General features: G+C 42.4%; 1 protein-coding gene across 1 annotated transcript in view; it reads left to right on the top strand.

The window, feature by feature from the left end:
- cmtm6 (CKLF-like MARVEL transmembrane domain containing 6) overlaps positions 1-9,498 on the top strand; it is an 86,404-nt gene extending 76,906 nt beyond the window's left edge. The window contains exons 4-5 of the mRNA XM_078235507.1: positions 4,508-4,606; positions 8,925-9,498. Coding sequence (XP_078091633.1) covers positions 4,508-4,606; positions 8,925-9,098 — 273 coding nt within the window. The 3' untranslated portion in view covers positions 9,099-9,498. The remainder of the gene's footprint in view (positions 1-4,507; positions 4,607-8,924) is intronic.
- The last annotated feature ends 7,411 nt before the right edge of the window (positions 9,499-16,909 follow it).

The following is a 16,909-nucleotide window of genomic DNA, read 5'->3' as shown; positions in this document are numbered from 1 at the left end:
TGGTGGGTGCCTGGAACTTGCTGCCAGGGGAGGTTTTGGAAGCAGATATGATAGTGAGTTTTAAGGGGTGTCTTGACAAATACATGAATAGGATGGGAATGGAGGGATATGGTCCCCGGAAGTGTAGGGGGTTTTAGTTAAGTCGGGCAGCATGGTCGGTGCAGGCTTTGAGGGCCGTAGGGCCTGTTTCTGTGCTGTAATTTTCTTTGTTCTTTGACTGGCAGCAGTCCCAGCAGTGGCCACCGGTGTAGATGGCACCGCAGAACCAGAGAGCTGCTGGCCATTTAATTGCTTGGCAGCTCTTGGAGATGACTGTTAAATTGCTTTGGGGCAGCCAGCAAAGCTGAGGCAGGTTCACCCCTGATATTTAAACATGAGATCCAACCCACTTGAAATGATACCTGGCTCTAGCTCGCCACCACCTCCCCCAGACCCTCCATTGTCTCTTATTTGTCCCGGTACTTGTCCAGCATCCAGAACTGGACAAGCAGAAATTTTCTCCATCTAATTGACTTCCATCTGGGACATTGCCTATTTCCAGCTTGTCTGCTGCTTTGTTATCTGCAGCTTTGTTACTTCTAGACTTGACAATTCCATTGCTTTCCAGGCTTGCCTCCCACCCTCCAAACTGCATAAGCTTAAACTCATCCAAATCTCTCCTGCTTGTACCCTAACTCACAATAAGCCTCCTTCACCAATTATCCTGTGCCTGCTGATCTTCATTGATTTCCAGTCCAGCAACTTCCCAATTTTAAAATTCTCATCTAATTTTCAAATCCTGCCATTGGCTCAGTTCTCACCTCATCTTATAACCTCCCCCACATTGAAAGCCTCTGAGGTCTCTGTGCTCCTCCAGTTTTGTTCTCTTTACATCCCAATTACATAGAAAGACATAGAAACCCTAAAGTACAGAAAGAGGCCATTCGGCCCATCGAGTCTGCACCGACCACAATCCCACCCAGGCCCTACCCCCATATCCCTACATATTTACCCACTAATCCCTCTAACCTACAGATCTCAGGACACTAAGAGCAATTTTTAGCATGGCCAATCAACCTAACCCGCACATCTTTGGACTGTGGGAGGAAACCACGCAGACACGAGGAGAATGTGCAAACTCCACACAGGCAGGGATTCAAGCCGGAAATCGAACCCAGGTCCCTGGAGCTGTGAAGCAGCAGTGCTAACCACTGTGCTACCGTGCAAGCAGCTGTGGGTGGGATTCTCCAGGCCTGCCCACCAGTGGGATTTTCTGGTCCCGCTGAAAGCAACCTCTGTTGGCGAGCAATGCAAATGGCCATTGACATTAGCAGGACTGGAAGATCCTACTGGTGGCTGATGGCAAGCTGCCTTCGTCGCTGGGAAACCTGGCTGGATGGGGAGGGGGGAGGATCCTGGCTTGTGACTTCAACCTAGGCTCTGGAATTCCTCCCATGGAGCTCTCTCCATGCTTTCTACTTCTCCCTCCTGCTTCAAGATATGCCTCAAAACCTGTGACCCCTACAAGCTTTTAGTCACCTATCCTATTATTTCCCTGTGTACTCGGCGTTAGATTCTTTTTGATAAGCTGTGAAGCACCTTGGGATAGCGTATTGCATCGAAGATGGTACATAAAGGCAAGCTGGCATTGTTATTTCGGGAGTTGCTGTTTTCTTTACCCTGTCAATGAACCGTGGGTAAATTTGCTTTGGAATTACAGCTGGGGTATGTTTTTGGCCCTGGCAGGGGAGCTATCGGAAAGCTGAAACTTAGATGGCCGTGGTTTGTGAGGTTCTTTGTCTCGTAAAGCTGCGTTGGAATGAGCACCTGCTCGAGTAATACATGTGTTGCGTGCGGCCTCAGCAAAGAGGAACTTTCAAAATGTTCACAGTCTGATATCAGAAACTAAAATCTGTGTTTTGAAACAGTCATTTGAAAAAAAAGAATTCCTGGGGGAGTGTACCCGGTATTTTAATTATTGTTCTCTCCCCCCCCCCCCCCCCCCCCCCTTGCCACGCACCCACAGTCATTTTCCTTCCTCTTTTTGAGCATATGCATGCCACTAATTAAGCAGTAACCAATTTTATTAAACTTATATTTCCTCCAATTTTTGCTATTTCAATACTTGATACTGTTTGTCTGATAAAGCAGGAATATCTGGCAGTACCAACCTTTTAGTCTATTCATTCGTTAGGGCGGTCAAGTGCTGTGTTTCAAACACAACATGTGAAACCTGTCTTTTTGAATGCATCTGGGCTGCTGGTTTTGTTCTGATTATCCGTTTGCATTTTATACTGTCCGGTGCAGTGATATTGCAGAAGTCCAGTTCCATTAGACTGTCTTTGTTGATTTTGATAGAAAAGCAAAAAGTGGAAATAGCTGCCATTCTGTTACAATGTTGTGGTATTCTGGATTAACTCCTCTGAAGCTTCCAAAGTGCTTGCAGTTATGAAAGCCAAATTTGAAGGATTTTCCTTCAGTCGCCAGCATGTTCTGAGATTCTAAGTTCCTATTTCCCCGGCCGCCGAGGTTAACGTACATGTCGAACTAGTTAAAACAGAGCAGCTCTGTGCAGTCTGCCACTTCGTGACAAACACTCCTGTGTGCATTGAAAACTAGTAGTTGTGTGTATTTTCCTCTCATGCTTGTTATGAAGGTAGCCTACAGAAACCGAGGCAAATTTGATTAGAACAAAGTATGTCAAAGGACGGTCTGATGGAAGTGTTCAAAACCATAAGTTTCCATTGGTCAGTAAGTTCGTTTTTTTTTATTCATTCGTGGTTCATGGGTGTCGCCAGCTGACCAGCATTTATTGTCCATCCCTAGTTGCCCTTGAGAAGGTGCTGGTGAGCTGCCTTCTTGAATCGCTGCAGTCCATGTTCTGTGGGTTGACCCACAATGCCTTTAGGGAGGGAATTCCAGGATTTTGATCTAGTGACTGCGAAGGAACGACGATATATTTCCAAGTCAGGACAGTGAGTGACTTGGAGAGAACTTTCAGGTGATGGTGTTCCCATTTATCTGCTGTCCTGGTCCTTCTAGATGGAAGTGTTCATGGGTTTGGAAGGTGCTGTCTAAGGATCTTTGGTGAATTGCTGCAGTGCATCTTGTAGATAGTACACACTGCTGCTACGGAGCGTCGGTGGTGGAGGGATTGAATGTTTGTAGATGTGGTGCCAATTAAGCGGCTGCTTTGTCCTGGATGGTTACCAGTTGCCAAAAGTCTTTACCGGAAACAAGTTGGGATTTTGATTTTATACAAATCTGTAGGACATGGAAAGTCTTAACAGAAATGCTGGTGGCAGCAGAATGCGCACAGTTTTAAGAGGGCAGTGGATAAATATGGACACCTCTTTCTGATAACTGACACAGGCACATAAAGTCTGATTGGTCTCGTGTATTCTTAGATTCAGTAATACTGTGTTGACATTAATTGTTAGTTTAACTCAGTACGGTAGTTGCACTTCTATTCTGAGTCAGAAGGCTGTGGGGCCAAGACCCACAATCTGGGGTGGCACTTCATGTAGTACTGAGATAGGGCTGCATTATTGGAGATGTCAGCCTTCTGGTGAGGCAGTAAACCAAATTCATGTTCGGGTAGCAAAACAATCCTGTGACGTTATAGGATGGAGAACAGGTGAGTTCACCAGTGTCCTGGCTAACATTTATCCCACAGCTAACACCACCAAAACTAATTAACATTTAATTTCATTTGTTACTGCCACACTCATGTACATATCAAGTAACTACACTTCAAAAGTGTAATTTGCTGTAAAGAACTCTAAGATGTGAAAAGCACAGTGCAATTTCTTTGATTTTAAAAGAAATAGATTGGTAAACAACATCAAATGGGTGCAGCCATAGCCAGTTTTGGGGACGGATGACTCACACACAACGGAAGCCTCAAAGACACATGACCTGATAAATAGATTAAGATATTTTTCATGCATTCCCTGCAGCTACCTAAAACCAGGCCTTTTACATATTTTAAATGGGTTAACAATTGGAAAGTCTTGGAAATCGGTGAATAATTTGGATCTGTTATTAGGATGTTATTTCATGTTCAGAAAAGCCACACTGAAGAAAACTAGGTGTATTCAAAATGTAAATTGAATGAGCAGTGAGCTAGCAGTAGACCAGCCTAATCTTTGCCATTGGGAAAGAAAGGATTAAAGGGGTTATCAGCATGTTATAGGGATAAAGCCAATCCAGAATGTTCTTGAAAATGCATTAAAAACACAAAATCAATCAATAAAATTCATGAAAAGCAAATTTAAAACAGCTTGTAGGAAATAATTATTTACGTACAAGTATTTGCAATGATCTACCAGCAATGTAATAATATTTTAAAAGGAACATAATTAATGTTATGAGATTATCTGAAAGGAGAACAGAAGTACTTGATGCAAAAGCTATAATGTGCCAAACAGCCTTTTTTCATGACCTTTTGAAAAATGTTTGTGTTGCAGCATCTGTCTGATAAAACATTGACTGGGGAATTGAAATTCTCTGCATTTTTTTTCTACAGGACTTTACATACACTGCTGTGATATCGTCATTTTTCTTGATCGCCTCCATTATATTTGCAACACAGAATGATGGGTCTAGCTTGGAGAGAGCGTCTGTGGTAAGTTTTCCTTTAAATTCGCCATTACTTTAACTGTTCTTGTCCCATGCTCTCAAAAGGATATTTGCCAGGATTTTGCAGCCCGGCCCACCACCAGGAACTGCTGAAAGTCAGTGGGCTTTTAGCTGGCCTGCCGCATCCCCCGTGGCGGGTCCCACCACAGCAGGGCCGGAAAATCCCGGCCTTTGGATTTTGTTTAGGGCACGGTCTGGTCAACATTAGTAGCCCTCCAAGCAGTTTGTTGCAGCCTAGGCAGGAGTTTGACAGGCTGTTTGACTTTGTTATTGTGATTGAGCTGAGTTCAAGCGATAAGACAGGCTTCCTTTGTGGGTAAATTTCTCAGGCTAAAACTTCATCTGGACTTGTTCTTGGGGTGGTTTTGCAATTTGATTTTGTGTCTCTGTATGCCCTGTTTGAGAGCAGATATCCACTCCATCTGACGAAGGAGCAGCGCTCCGAAAGCTAATGGCATTTGCTACCAAATAAACCTGTTGGACTTTAACCTGGTGTTGTTAAAACTCTTACTTGTTCTTGGGCTCAGACTCAATGCTGCACAAACAGCATGTTCAAACCGAGTGGATCAATTGTGTTCGGTCCTCAGGTCTCATCTAAATAATTGAGGTGAGTCGCTAGCACAAGAAGGTCACCCAACAGAAGGAAAGAAAGACCAATTTTGAGCCACTGAGGCCCTCAATGATGGCCCTTGGGTAAATCCCAAGAGCAATTTCACTTTGAGCCGATCATTTTATTTCAAAACAAAATGAAGTAACCAAAAAGCAACTGCAAAACAGGCAGCATTAATAAACCTGCAGTACGCAATAACCCACTTTCTGTCATGGTGCCAATTGTGAGGAATTTTTTTTTTAGTATATAGACAAAGGCTGCAGTCACGTACCCATTTGCCAGAAATGAACTCAACACACAGTCCTGTTTATTAAAGGTTAAATGAACTAATATATTTGAGGACAACATTGAAATTACATTAATGCGGTCATAGAAATACACACATTACAGACGATTGAACTGCCCCCTTCATTTAAAAAAAAACTCTTTAATTAAGATACAGGATGTGGGCGTCACTGACTAGGCCACCATTTATTGCCCTTTCCTAATTACCCTGGGACTGAGTGGCTTGGTAGTCCATTTCAGGGGGCACCTGTCAATCACATTGCTGTGGCTGTGAAGTCATATGTAGGCCAGATCAGGTCAGGACGGCAATTTCCTTCCCTAAAGGACATTAGTGAACCAGGTAAGTTCTAATGACAATCAACAATGGTTTCATGGTCATCATTAGACTTTTAATTCCAGGTTCTTATTGAATTTTCATTTTATAACCCTTCGCTTGCTAAATACTTTCCCTAAGTTTCACAGAAAGCATAGATGTTGGGTTGGAAAGGCAACAAAACAGAATAGAGTCTCCAGAAATAGTTACATAGGGCTGAATGTTATGGGGTGCTGTAGTCCCCACCCCTTCCCAAATAAAATGTCAGAGGGGATCTAGCCATGATCCAGATCCCACAGCAATACAACACTGGGAGCAACATTAATTCCTTCCTCCCTACCTCAGGAAGTCCAGTGTTCGAGAGTTGATAGCCAATCAGATGGTTTAATGCCATCACCTACCTTACCACTGCTGTTTGAAGCCCAAAGACAGCTCCCACTAATGTTTGCGCTCCCCCCCCCCCCGTTGCTTCTTAGTTCCACCCAGACTTATTCTACATCTAGATGTTCTGAGCCAATATCCTCTCTCACTATTGCATTGATTTCATCCTTTACTAACAATGCCACCCACCTTCTTTGCCTTTTTTCCTGTCCTTCCTAAATATTGAATACCCTTGGATATTCAATTCCCAGCCATGATCACCTTGCAGCCATGTCTCTGTCATCACAATCATATCATACCTGTGTATACCAATTTGCACTGTTAATTCATCTACCTTATTATGATTGCCCCTGCGTTCATTACAGTTTTTTTTAGATTTGTTTTTTTTAACATTTTTACATATGGTTTTTAGTACTATAGCCCTATTTGCTGCTAGTCTTTGTTTCCCCGCCTTCTCCTTTAGCTTTCTACTTTTCTGTCTTTCATTTCTAGCTTTGTTTCTCTCTCTCATGTCTCTTTGCACAGGTTCCCATCCCCCTGCCTCTCTAGTTTAAAGCCTATCCAACAGCATTAGCAAATACCCCTGCGAGGATGTTGGTCCCAATTCTGCTGGAGTCCTGCAACCCGTCCAGCTTATAAAGATCCCATTTCCCAAGAATTAGTCCCAATGCCTCAGGAATCCCAATCCCTCCCTCCTACACCATCTCTCCAGCTACCCATTCATCTGGTCTATTCTCCTGTTCCTGATCTCACTAGCACGTGGCACTGGAAATAATCCTGAGATTACTACCTTGAGGTTCTGCTTTTTAATTTATTTCCTAGCTCCCTATATTCTGCCTTCAGGACCTCATCCCTGTTCTAATCTATGTCCTTGGTATCAATATGGACTACAACCTCTGGCTGTTCATTCCAACCCCCCCCCCCTTCGTTTAGAATGTCCTACAGCTGCTCACTGATATCCTTGACCCTCGTGGTGGCATCTTCTATATTCATAGGTAAAGACATTTCTCCTGAAAATCCAATAGTATACCACATCCATGGACCCTCCATTTTCATTTTTGTTAGCCACATCTCCCAACAAGTTCAACAAACATGATTTCCCATTTGTAAATCCATGCTGACTATGCCCAATCAGATCATGGATTTATTACAATAGATTCTAGCAGTTTTCTTACCACTGATAATGTGTTCCAGTTGACCTTCTAGACCTTTCAAGTACAGAAATAACTAAACCTGGAATATATATGGTTTTCCTTACTAATTCTCAATCCTAATTTCAACCAGTCAAGAAATGGACCCCATTAAATTAGAAATGGGGCTAGCACCATTGGCCACAGATTGCCTCACTGATAAATTAGAACAGTGCATGCCAGTTCCTACTTGCTAAAATCTTTAATATGGGATGAAGTGTGTGGTCATTTAGAAAGACATGGACTAATTGGTAACGTCATGGCTTTGTGTTTAGCAGGTCATAAGAACACAAGAACTAGGAGCAGGAGTAAGCCATCTGACCCCTCGAGTCTGCTCCACCATTCAATAAGATCATGGCTGATCTTTTCATGGACTCAGCTCCACTTACCCGCACACTCACCATAACCCTTAATTCCTTTACTATTCAAAAATGTATCTATCCTTGTCTTAAAAATATTCAATGAGGTAGCCTCAACTGCTTCACTGGGCAGGGGATTCCACAGATTCACAACCCTTTGGATGAAGTTCCTCCTCAATTCATGTCAGAGCTGACAAATATAGACAGACAGACACCGCAACAACCTGCGTACGGTGACACAGAAGTGTCACATCCCTCGCAGGACCGGGTGATAATCAATGATGTCCTATGAAATGAGGCTGGTGGATATTATATTTGACAAACTCCGAAAGAATACACAAGATTGTATGCGGACACAGGCTAGAAAAGTGGCAGATAGAATCAACACTGAAATGTGCAATGCTAGAATTTGGAAAAAAAGAATAACTTAGCTAAACATCTAAGTTTATCAATTTACATAGTACCTATAACATAATACAAACATGGCCTGTAATCCCATTTTCAGTCTAAAGTTGAATTCCAGCAGGCCTCCAGCACTAACATTTGGCTGATAATCAAAGAACATGCTCTGGGTTCTTTAGGCCTTGCTTCCTGCAACAAGAAAAGATCTGGACATGAGGCTCAAGACGTCGAGTGACACATCCGCCAGTGGGCCAGTTGAGGCCCTTAAGTGGGCAATTAATGCACCCTTAAGAGCCGCATCCTGTCACCGGCATTTAACCTGTGGTGGAAGTAGCCATTACCAAATGGCCAGCTTTGTAGGGCTTATGGTGGGGGGGTGCAGGGCCATCCTTTAATGTCCCCCTGAGGCCATTGGGGTGGCAGGGGAGGGAGGGGGTGGGCGACATTCTTTAAAATCTAGCACTGGTACTGTGCCACCCTTCCGTACCTCCCTCTTGAAAATCCCTGGAGGTTTTTGGAGCACTGTAAAGGAGGTGGACAATCGATTATCATGAATCTCCACCATTTTTTCTTGCGCTTTTTGCTTGAGGTTGATTTAGATGCAAATGGAGGAATGTAAACCCTATTGCAGTCTTGTACAGTTTTACCATAGTCTGCCTATTATTTCAAGAGAATATTTGCTATTTGCTGGTTTTCTGTTTGACAGGGACAGTTTCATGATTATCTTCCCATTTTGTTTATTCTTACTGGTTTTTTTTTTCCAGACATTTGGATTCCTGGCTACTATTGCCTTCATAGTAGATGTGGCGGTGCACTGCAGGGAAGAGGGACTACCCTGCAAGAAAAAGCAGGAGAAAATAGCTGAACCCAACAAAGGCACGGAAACTGTGAAAGCGGAGACCGAGCCACTCAATGATCCAGAAACTCTGCCTGTCTGAGCTACGCAAGCTCTTGCTCTGTTGATTATAACATTCCTATTTTCTGTACATATTCAAATCTTGACTTTACAGAGATGATCACACAGCGATAGCAAAAAAAATCCAAGCTTTCTTACTCATTGTTCTGACGGAAATGAATCAATATCTCTATACGTATTGCTTTTTGTCATTTACATGTGCATTGTAGTGCAATCTACTGTAAATCCAATGAAAATTAATGAACTGAACCCAATCTTGCAACTGGGCATAACCTTTTGTCGCTCAGATCTTAGCTTCTCATTTTATCTCAGCTTTTAAAAATCATTAGGAAGCTCTAGCAACTTGTGACTCACAGCATTTCATAATCATGCCTTTAGACGCTTGGATCAAACTTTTATTATATAAAAAACTTTCTAATTTATTTTCGGTGTTGGTGTTCATTTTATTTTTTATGTAGTTGATAGCTCAAGTACATCCCAGTTTATTTAACTTGCTTACAGGGGCAGCATTTAAACAGCTATGGCTTCACTTTCCATAGTTCTACTTGGGCTGAGGTGTATGCAGAGGCCAGAAAGCTTCCTGATAATTTGTAAGGTTGTCAGTGCTTTGCTGGGATCTGATTTGAACGGACATCCTAATTAGTGGGCAAATCCATCAGTTGGTGTTCAAATTGGCTTTAATCCCAGTGTAAACTCAGGTCAGCCCAATGCTTTTCCAAGTTTTTAAAAGTTATTTTAATCTTATAAATATATTTAATCTCCTGCAATATTACTGCTATAAGCAAGGAACTTTCTTCAATTTCCAAAATTCAAGGCTATTCTAATAAACGATCATTTTATTTTCCCCCAATCAACGAACTCGAACGGGTGAAGTATTAATCTAATGCTGACCCTGTATCTGAGTTAGGTTTACTAAGCAAGATTTTGTTAAGCATACCAGTCCAGCCTTAACTTTTCTGTGGCCTTAAAATTCAATTATTTATTGGCTGTAACTACTGCTGCTGTCGCTGTATGCTGTGCATTCAACTTCTATATAGGGAAAAGCATATTAAAGTACCTGAAGGAGATAAATCATTGGGGGTTGAAACTAGTAACTTGGCCAATATTAAACTTTAGAGCTACTTACGTGATGTGTATTCAAGAATATGTGTGATCTTATTTGTATAATTAACATATTTTTACTCTGATGTTCACTATAGACTGATACAATACTAGTGGAATTGTAACTGCAGAACCAACACACACCCAAACAGGATGTGTTAGTGACCAGTTGTTCTTGACTCATTTATTTTTTGCAGTTAATATTCTGCTTTTTAAAAACTAAAATGTTTGCCCTTTTGCTATTGAAGATTTGCATTGGCTGAAAAGGCAGCCTTAGGAGAGCACAAAGGGAAATTTTATACCAATTCATGGACAGCATTCTGAATACAATTGCAATAGATTGAGTTATTTGTAATGCCTTCTACTGCATAGTACGTGTATCTTAAGCAGAATAAGTTGATGTTGTTAGCCTTACTAGACCACAAGTCTGAAAGTGTTGTTATACAGAAGCAGAAATGGAATAATTCATGCTTTTAGCAATGTCCGTTAAGTTGCAGGTAGACTTTCGCAATTCATGGGTTATGTGCAGTACACATGGTATTGTGTCTGGCTGTTGCAAGAGTTAAATAGTAACCAAGTGTGTTGTTGTTTATCTAAAATCAAAGACCTCCTTTGCTTTGAGGACCAGTGTAGTAGTTTTGCACAGGAGAACATTTACTGTGTTGTCAGATATTGGTGATTTGATAGGTTTCCCTGATCATGTTTTATACTTATTCAAGGGATGTCGAGTTGACCTAAAGGATGATTTTTCTGTGTAGTAACATGCTTCAGATGTTCCAAAAGAAATAACACAGCGGATGGGATCTCCCCTGCTATTCAGAAACTTGTTATTTCTGATATTTATTAATTAAATTTTGAATCTTTCAGTAACTTTCACCAGATTAAGTCTGAATGAAACAAAGTCCTGACTGGAATCCCACTGCCTCTACATTATGAACTCTATTAGTAATTATCACAGATTTGCAGTGTAGTACAACTGGCTGTAGAAGAAATATTTTGCTGTAAAAACTTCAATTTGTTGGTTTAATTTATAGGGAGTGAAATTGGTCTGAAGCAGCAAAATGAAATAGAACCAGAGCCAATCAGCAATTTTTCACCCATTTTTTTTCTATAGAACAGTAGTTCAAACTCTACTTGGGAACTCATTTCATTCAACTGGATTTTACAAGGTGCTGTTATTCCCCATCCTTATCCGGCTAAAGGTTGGTAGGGAACCAAGCCTCCAAAAAGTCAGCTGCCCCTCAGCCAATTTACACTGGAAGCGATATTCATGGTCCAATTTTGAGAATTCTTCCCACATCTGAGGAGGACCCACCTGCGAGAGCTGCCAGCCAATCTGATAATCCAACAGCTCTGTAGTTCCAGCAGTGCCAGGTTTGAGTGGTGGTAACTGCTGGGATTGAAGGCAGTCCCCAAACAAGAGCGGGTAATGAAATCTGACTTCATGGTGAGTCTGCGGGTATTGGCAAGGTCTGGCTCACAGACCCAGTGTGGCAGGTTTGCAAGGCCGGAGAGTGGTTGGGGGGAGTGGTGAAATAAAGGGGAGAGTGGTGTTTGCCTCTGGGCTCAGGGAGGCCCTCCACGTCCCTTTCCCGACCCCAGCCCACACTGTAAAAGATGCCAGGTTATCCAGCTAGTGTGGGCCTACTCCTGCCATGAGTACAACATGGGAGGAGGCAGCATGAGGCACTTCAGTGGTATATATTGGTGATTTAAGGGCCTGTCTGACATACCTCCGCCCACCATAAAATGGGAGACAGGTTGGGGATGGGTCAGAAGGCAGTGCGCTGCATTCTTTCGTGCCTCCACATCAACCCTGCCTTCAAAACACACTGGGAAGGGCCTGAAACATCCTACCCCAAGTCTATCACTCACTTTCACTTGGTTTGAGTTTTTAAAAACTCGATAATATTTTCCAAATCAGTGGAAAATAAAAACTTTTGTTGCAGTGAAAAATTGGCAGTCAATTCTCTGTGAATCTGTTTTGCACAGCTGGGGTACACTAACTTCTCCTCTATAATTGATTTTATTTAATCCTATTCTCAACGTTCAGGTTACTCACCTGTGTTAGGTGGAGTGTAAAGAAAAGCAGTGCAAATATCACTTCGAGTCTGCTTGCCATTGAGTAAGGATCCTTAATCTGCATTTTAGTTCAATGTTAATTAGATTTTAATATTGCAAATCTAAGATTCCAGAGTTCTGCTTTAGCCTTGTGCTATAAAATGTTACGCGTACATGTATTTGCTTTGAATGTAGTTGCATATCTTGAAACAATCGTAATCCAAAAAAAACACTATGTATTGCATGTTCAATTAAAGCAACTATATTTCCTTTTTAAATTTTCATCCCCCTGGCGAAAGTTAATTTTCTGCAGGTTAAAAAAAACCAAATGCTGAAATGACAGGTTGTTTCTGTGAATGATATCCTATGATTGCTTCAGTCCGATCACGTTATATGTTAGCACCCCTGATCATTTCACGGAAATAAAAGTTGTAATTCTTGTTAATCAAGCTCAGGAAGGAAACGATAATTTTGGCAATGTTAAGAGAAGCAAGCAGTTAATGTAGCCCGTAAGTTATACACACTGGGGACATTTTCTTTCAACAATGAGAAATGGCAGACTACAAAGTCTGAAGCGGACATTACCTCTGTACAGCTTCAGCTTGTTTTCAAAAGATCAGTCACACTAGAGGGATTTTAACTGGCTGTGGGATTGTGTGCCCAAGAGGCCCAATTTTAACCCCACAGCCTCATGCCAGCTACCCATCCAAACTAGGTAAAAGTGGCAGTGGGCCCTGGAGTTACCCAGCACCCTCCAATCGGCTGTCAGGTCCTCAGAGTGGAACGTAGATTTGTAGGATCCTGCTGTTTGCTGCCTGAGAAATCTTCACGTTTCAAATCCTTCACAGTGGCAGTGACCTTTTTTTCAATTTTCCCACCCTATCCACAGTGGTGCCACAGAGAAGCAGAACCAGCCAGGACAGCAGGGTGAGACTGAAGCTGGGAAATGGGGTGGGGTCAGAGGGAAACAGATGGAGGGAGGAATCAGGGAAGAGGGGGATCAGGAGAGGAGAGGAGAAATTGGGATGGGGAGAGTGTGAATGGGTGGAGGGGGAGGGAGTGAGATGGGCATGGTGATGGGCATTTTCTACAGAGCTGGGTACATCAAGGTGGTGAGAGGGAACCATGAGAGGGGCAAGTGAAACATGTGACTACTATAGATAAAGAGTGCAAGATTGTTCTATTGGTGGGAAAGTAGACAGGAATATAAAAGGATCTGAGGGGGTGATGGAGTTCCAAGAGAGGCTTAGGGGGTTAAATCATTTTCTCCTTTGTTGTAATTGCTGTTAATTTAGGAAAAAAATCTCCTTTTATTGGAGTGACCTGGAGTATAGTTGAGCTATGCCCTATGATTGATGTCCCAACACAGTCCTTTGTGCCATCTTTCGGTCAGTCTGTGGCAATTGATTTGGAACCGGTGAACGCAGGAGAGTACACATTGTGATTGACTGTGTTGTGTCATGCCCACACAACCTGAGCCCGGGAAATGGCAACAGGGGTGCCTGTACAGTGGATAATGCTGGTGGAATTAAAATCCTCCTGCCTTCAATTTCCCACCTTCATTTCCTCTGGTGACCCCACCCTCGGTTTCCTCTCCACCCACTCACGGGTGGCTGTCTGGTTCTTTAAACTTTGTAGAAAACAGCTGCTCACCCAAAGCCACGAACAAAGATAGGGTTCGTGCAGATATCACATGATTGAACATTAACTGACCAGGTGTCAAACGATCCTGGTCCTGCTCACAAATTGGCCAACAGATAGGATCAGAGAGCAGGAAGGCATCAGCCAGCACCACGGGAAGCCTCATCATTGAGAAGATAAGTTGCAGGAAAGGGCTTTCCGGAGAAATGGGAAGGAGTCTGGATCAGGCGAGGTTTAAACTCCTCTTGTAGGATAAAGATTGAGTGCATCCTGGATCATCGAGGGAAGTGTTCAATGGCCAATTTTGGTCCCTGATCCTCTCTTCAGTGTCTTCCTTTAGCAGGAAGGACAGTCGCTTCTCAGGTCAGAATTACAATGGTAGTCGGGGCCTGATGATGATGAATCTCTGGTGTATGCTATTGCCATCGACTCAAAAAAGCAAATGGGTAAATCACCTCAGCTATGCAAACTACCCACTTGCTCGATTTTCACTGATTAGATTGGGTTAAAACTATACCCCTCACCCACCCTTGCCTCTTGCTAGGAATTCTTTTTATGCAGGTTCTATTATTTTGAATAATCAAAATATCAGGAACTAAAGAAATAATGATTTTGATATAGAATTTTAATTGTCAGATTGCTTAACTTGCCATCTACTGTAACATGGTTTTGTGTTCCTGGTTTTATTTAATTGGTGGAGAAGTATTTTCACTGAAGAACAGCATTCAGCTGTGCCTTTCCCTGGATAAAAATAGCAGCGATAAGTTGAAACTAGTGCCATTTGAGCAGAACAGAAAAGAACAGCAACAGCATTTGTTTGGAGGAATTACACTTTCTCCAGTCCGTTCAAAGTCAGCTTCAGTTAGGTTTTTTCTGGTCCTCTAAGGAAAACTGTTCATTTCCGTTTTTAATAAGTAACATCCAATTTTATGATTGAATGCAAGCTTGAGTACACAGACATAGCTGAATTTGCTTAATGCATTTTAGTTGAATGTGTCATTGAATCCATGGGTTTAAGAAGAGCTGTGGTTGGGGGGGGGAGGGGGGTGGCTTACAAAATAAAACATGGATTACAAACAAAAAGTGGATCTCCCATTCACTGCTGACTTGTCTCCCATACTATAGTGAGCAGGGAAGGCGGTGCCTTGGGCCTTTTGAGGCCCTTATGTTGCCAATTAACAGCTTCTTAAGGGCTTCTACCACTAATTTACATACAGCAGGGGAGGGTGGAGACAAGGTGGGTAGCTTTCACTGCATGGGTTGCTACAGGGTAGGAAAGGAGGGTGGGTGGGGTGCCTCCATTCAGTGGTCCCCTGTACCCTTTGGAGGCAACCCCTCTCCCCTGCTGAACACTTCCTCCTTAGGGACTGCCTGCAGTGGCCATCTCTCAATCCTGCTGCCACTGGGACTGCAGAACTGTCTGCCAGCAGCTTTCTTGGGCACAACTTCCTCCCAGATGGGAGGAAAAATACCATTCTGAATCTGAGTCAATTAAGGTTGCTCCCAGCTTTTTATCACTGCCAGGTTTTGCATTGGAGAGCTCAATATTGATTTTTATGTGGGGGGAGGGGGGAACACTGTTGGAAAGCATCTCCCCATAAAATCCAGCACCACAACATTGGAAACCTTTAGTAGAAAATTACAATCCTGTTTCATTTCCACATCTGAACATTTGACTGGGACATGTGGGGTGTGAGTTTACGGCCTGGCTCTGCCGATATCGTAAAATACCCCCAAGGCCAATAGAGATTTCCATTCTGGGAACCTCACCCACCCTGGAATCGGGCAGGCAAGGTGGTAGAGTTTTGACCTAATGTTTTTGGATTGAATAATGAAGAGCTTCAGCATAGTGCTGTCTAGACGGCCAATTTCTTAAAGACAATTTGCCGCATAAACAATTTCTTCTTAAAGCAACAGCAATTCATGTATAAGAAATGAGAAAGAAAATTATAAAATAAAGGCTTTCTCAGAATAGCTCTAACAACATAGAAAGATTATAAACGTCAAATATTTTGATATAAGCTTCCCAATTCATTGTAGAACATAATTCAGCTACCATTGGGCTTCAAAATACCTGCAACTGAATTGAACTGCAGTGGTGTTAGCATACGAAGCAACACCATTCAAATATATTGACTGAAGTGCAAAAGGTTTTTGGGACAATGCAACCTTTAACCCAGTTTGTAATTGTAAATTCCAGCAATTCAGAAGTGTAAATTTTAATTGTATGTTTGAAATATGAACTTTTTATACGTATAATCTATTTTTATTTGCCGCTTTCTTTGTACTTCTAATTAATAAAACAGTTTAAAATCACGATCACCTCGATGTTCTGTTTGAAAGGCTATAGGGAAAGAGCAGGGGAAGTGAGGTACCTTGACAGATATATGAACAGTAAGAAGTCTCACAACACCAGGTTAAAGTCCAACAGGTTTATTTGGTAGCAAATACCATAAGCTTTCGGAGCAATGCTCCTTTGTCAGATGGAGTGGTCTCTGTTCTTGCATTTGCATTGAACAGAGACCACTCCATCTGACGAAGGAGCATTGCTCCGAAAGCTTATGGTATTTGGTACCAAATAAACCTGTTGGACTTTAACCTGGTGTTGTGAGACTTCTTACTGTGCTTACCCCAGTCCAACGCCGGCATCTCCACATCATGATATATGAATAGGCAGGGAATTGAGGGATATGGATCGTGCAGAGGTAAATGGTCTTTAGTTTAAAAAGGCATCATGTGTCAGTGGAGGCTTGGTGGGCTGAAGGGCCTGTTTCTGTGCTGTATTGTTCTTTGGTCTTTGAGCTTAATTGGGTAGCTCTTACCAAGAGCCAATATAAACACTGGGGGCCGATTGGCCTCCTGCACCCTTATGATTCTGAACTCAATACAAGTCCAAAAGCCAAATCCAAATGGCAAGAGTTGCTTGTTTGTTTCTGTCTTATCCAGAAAACAACTTCAAATGATGTTTTAGTGTCTGTGTTTTCTTCCATACGGTTGTCAACTGCCGCACAGCATGAAGACAAGTGGGAA

Source organism: Mustelus asterias, chromosome 2, assembly GCF_964213995.1.
Source record: "Mustelus asterias chromosome 2, sMusAst1.hap1.1, whole genome shotgun sequence".
Lineage (NCBI taxonomy): Eukaryota > Metazoa > Chordata > Chondrichthyes > Carcharhiniformes > Triakidae > Mustelus > Mustelus asterias.
Note: the sequence above shows the minus strand (reverse complement) of the source record. Positions and strands in the feature narration are given on the sequence as shown.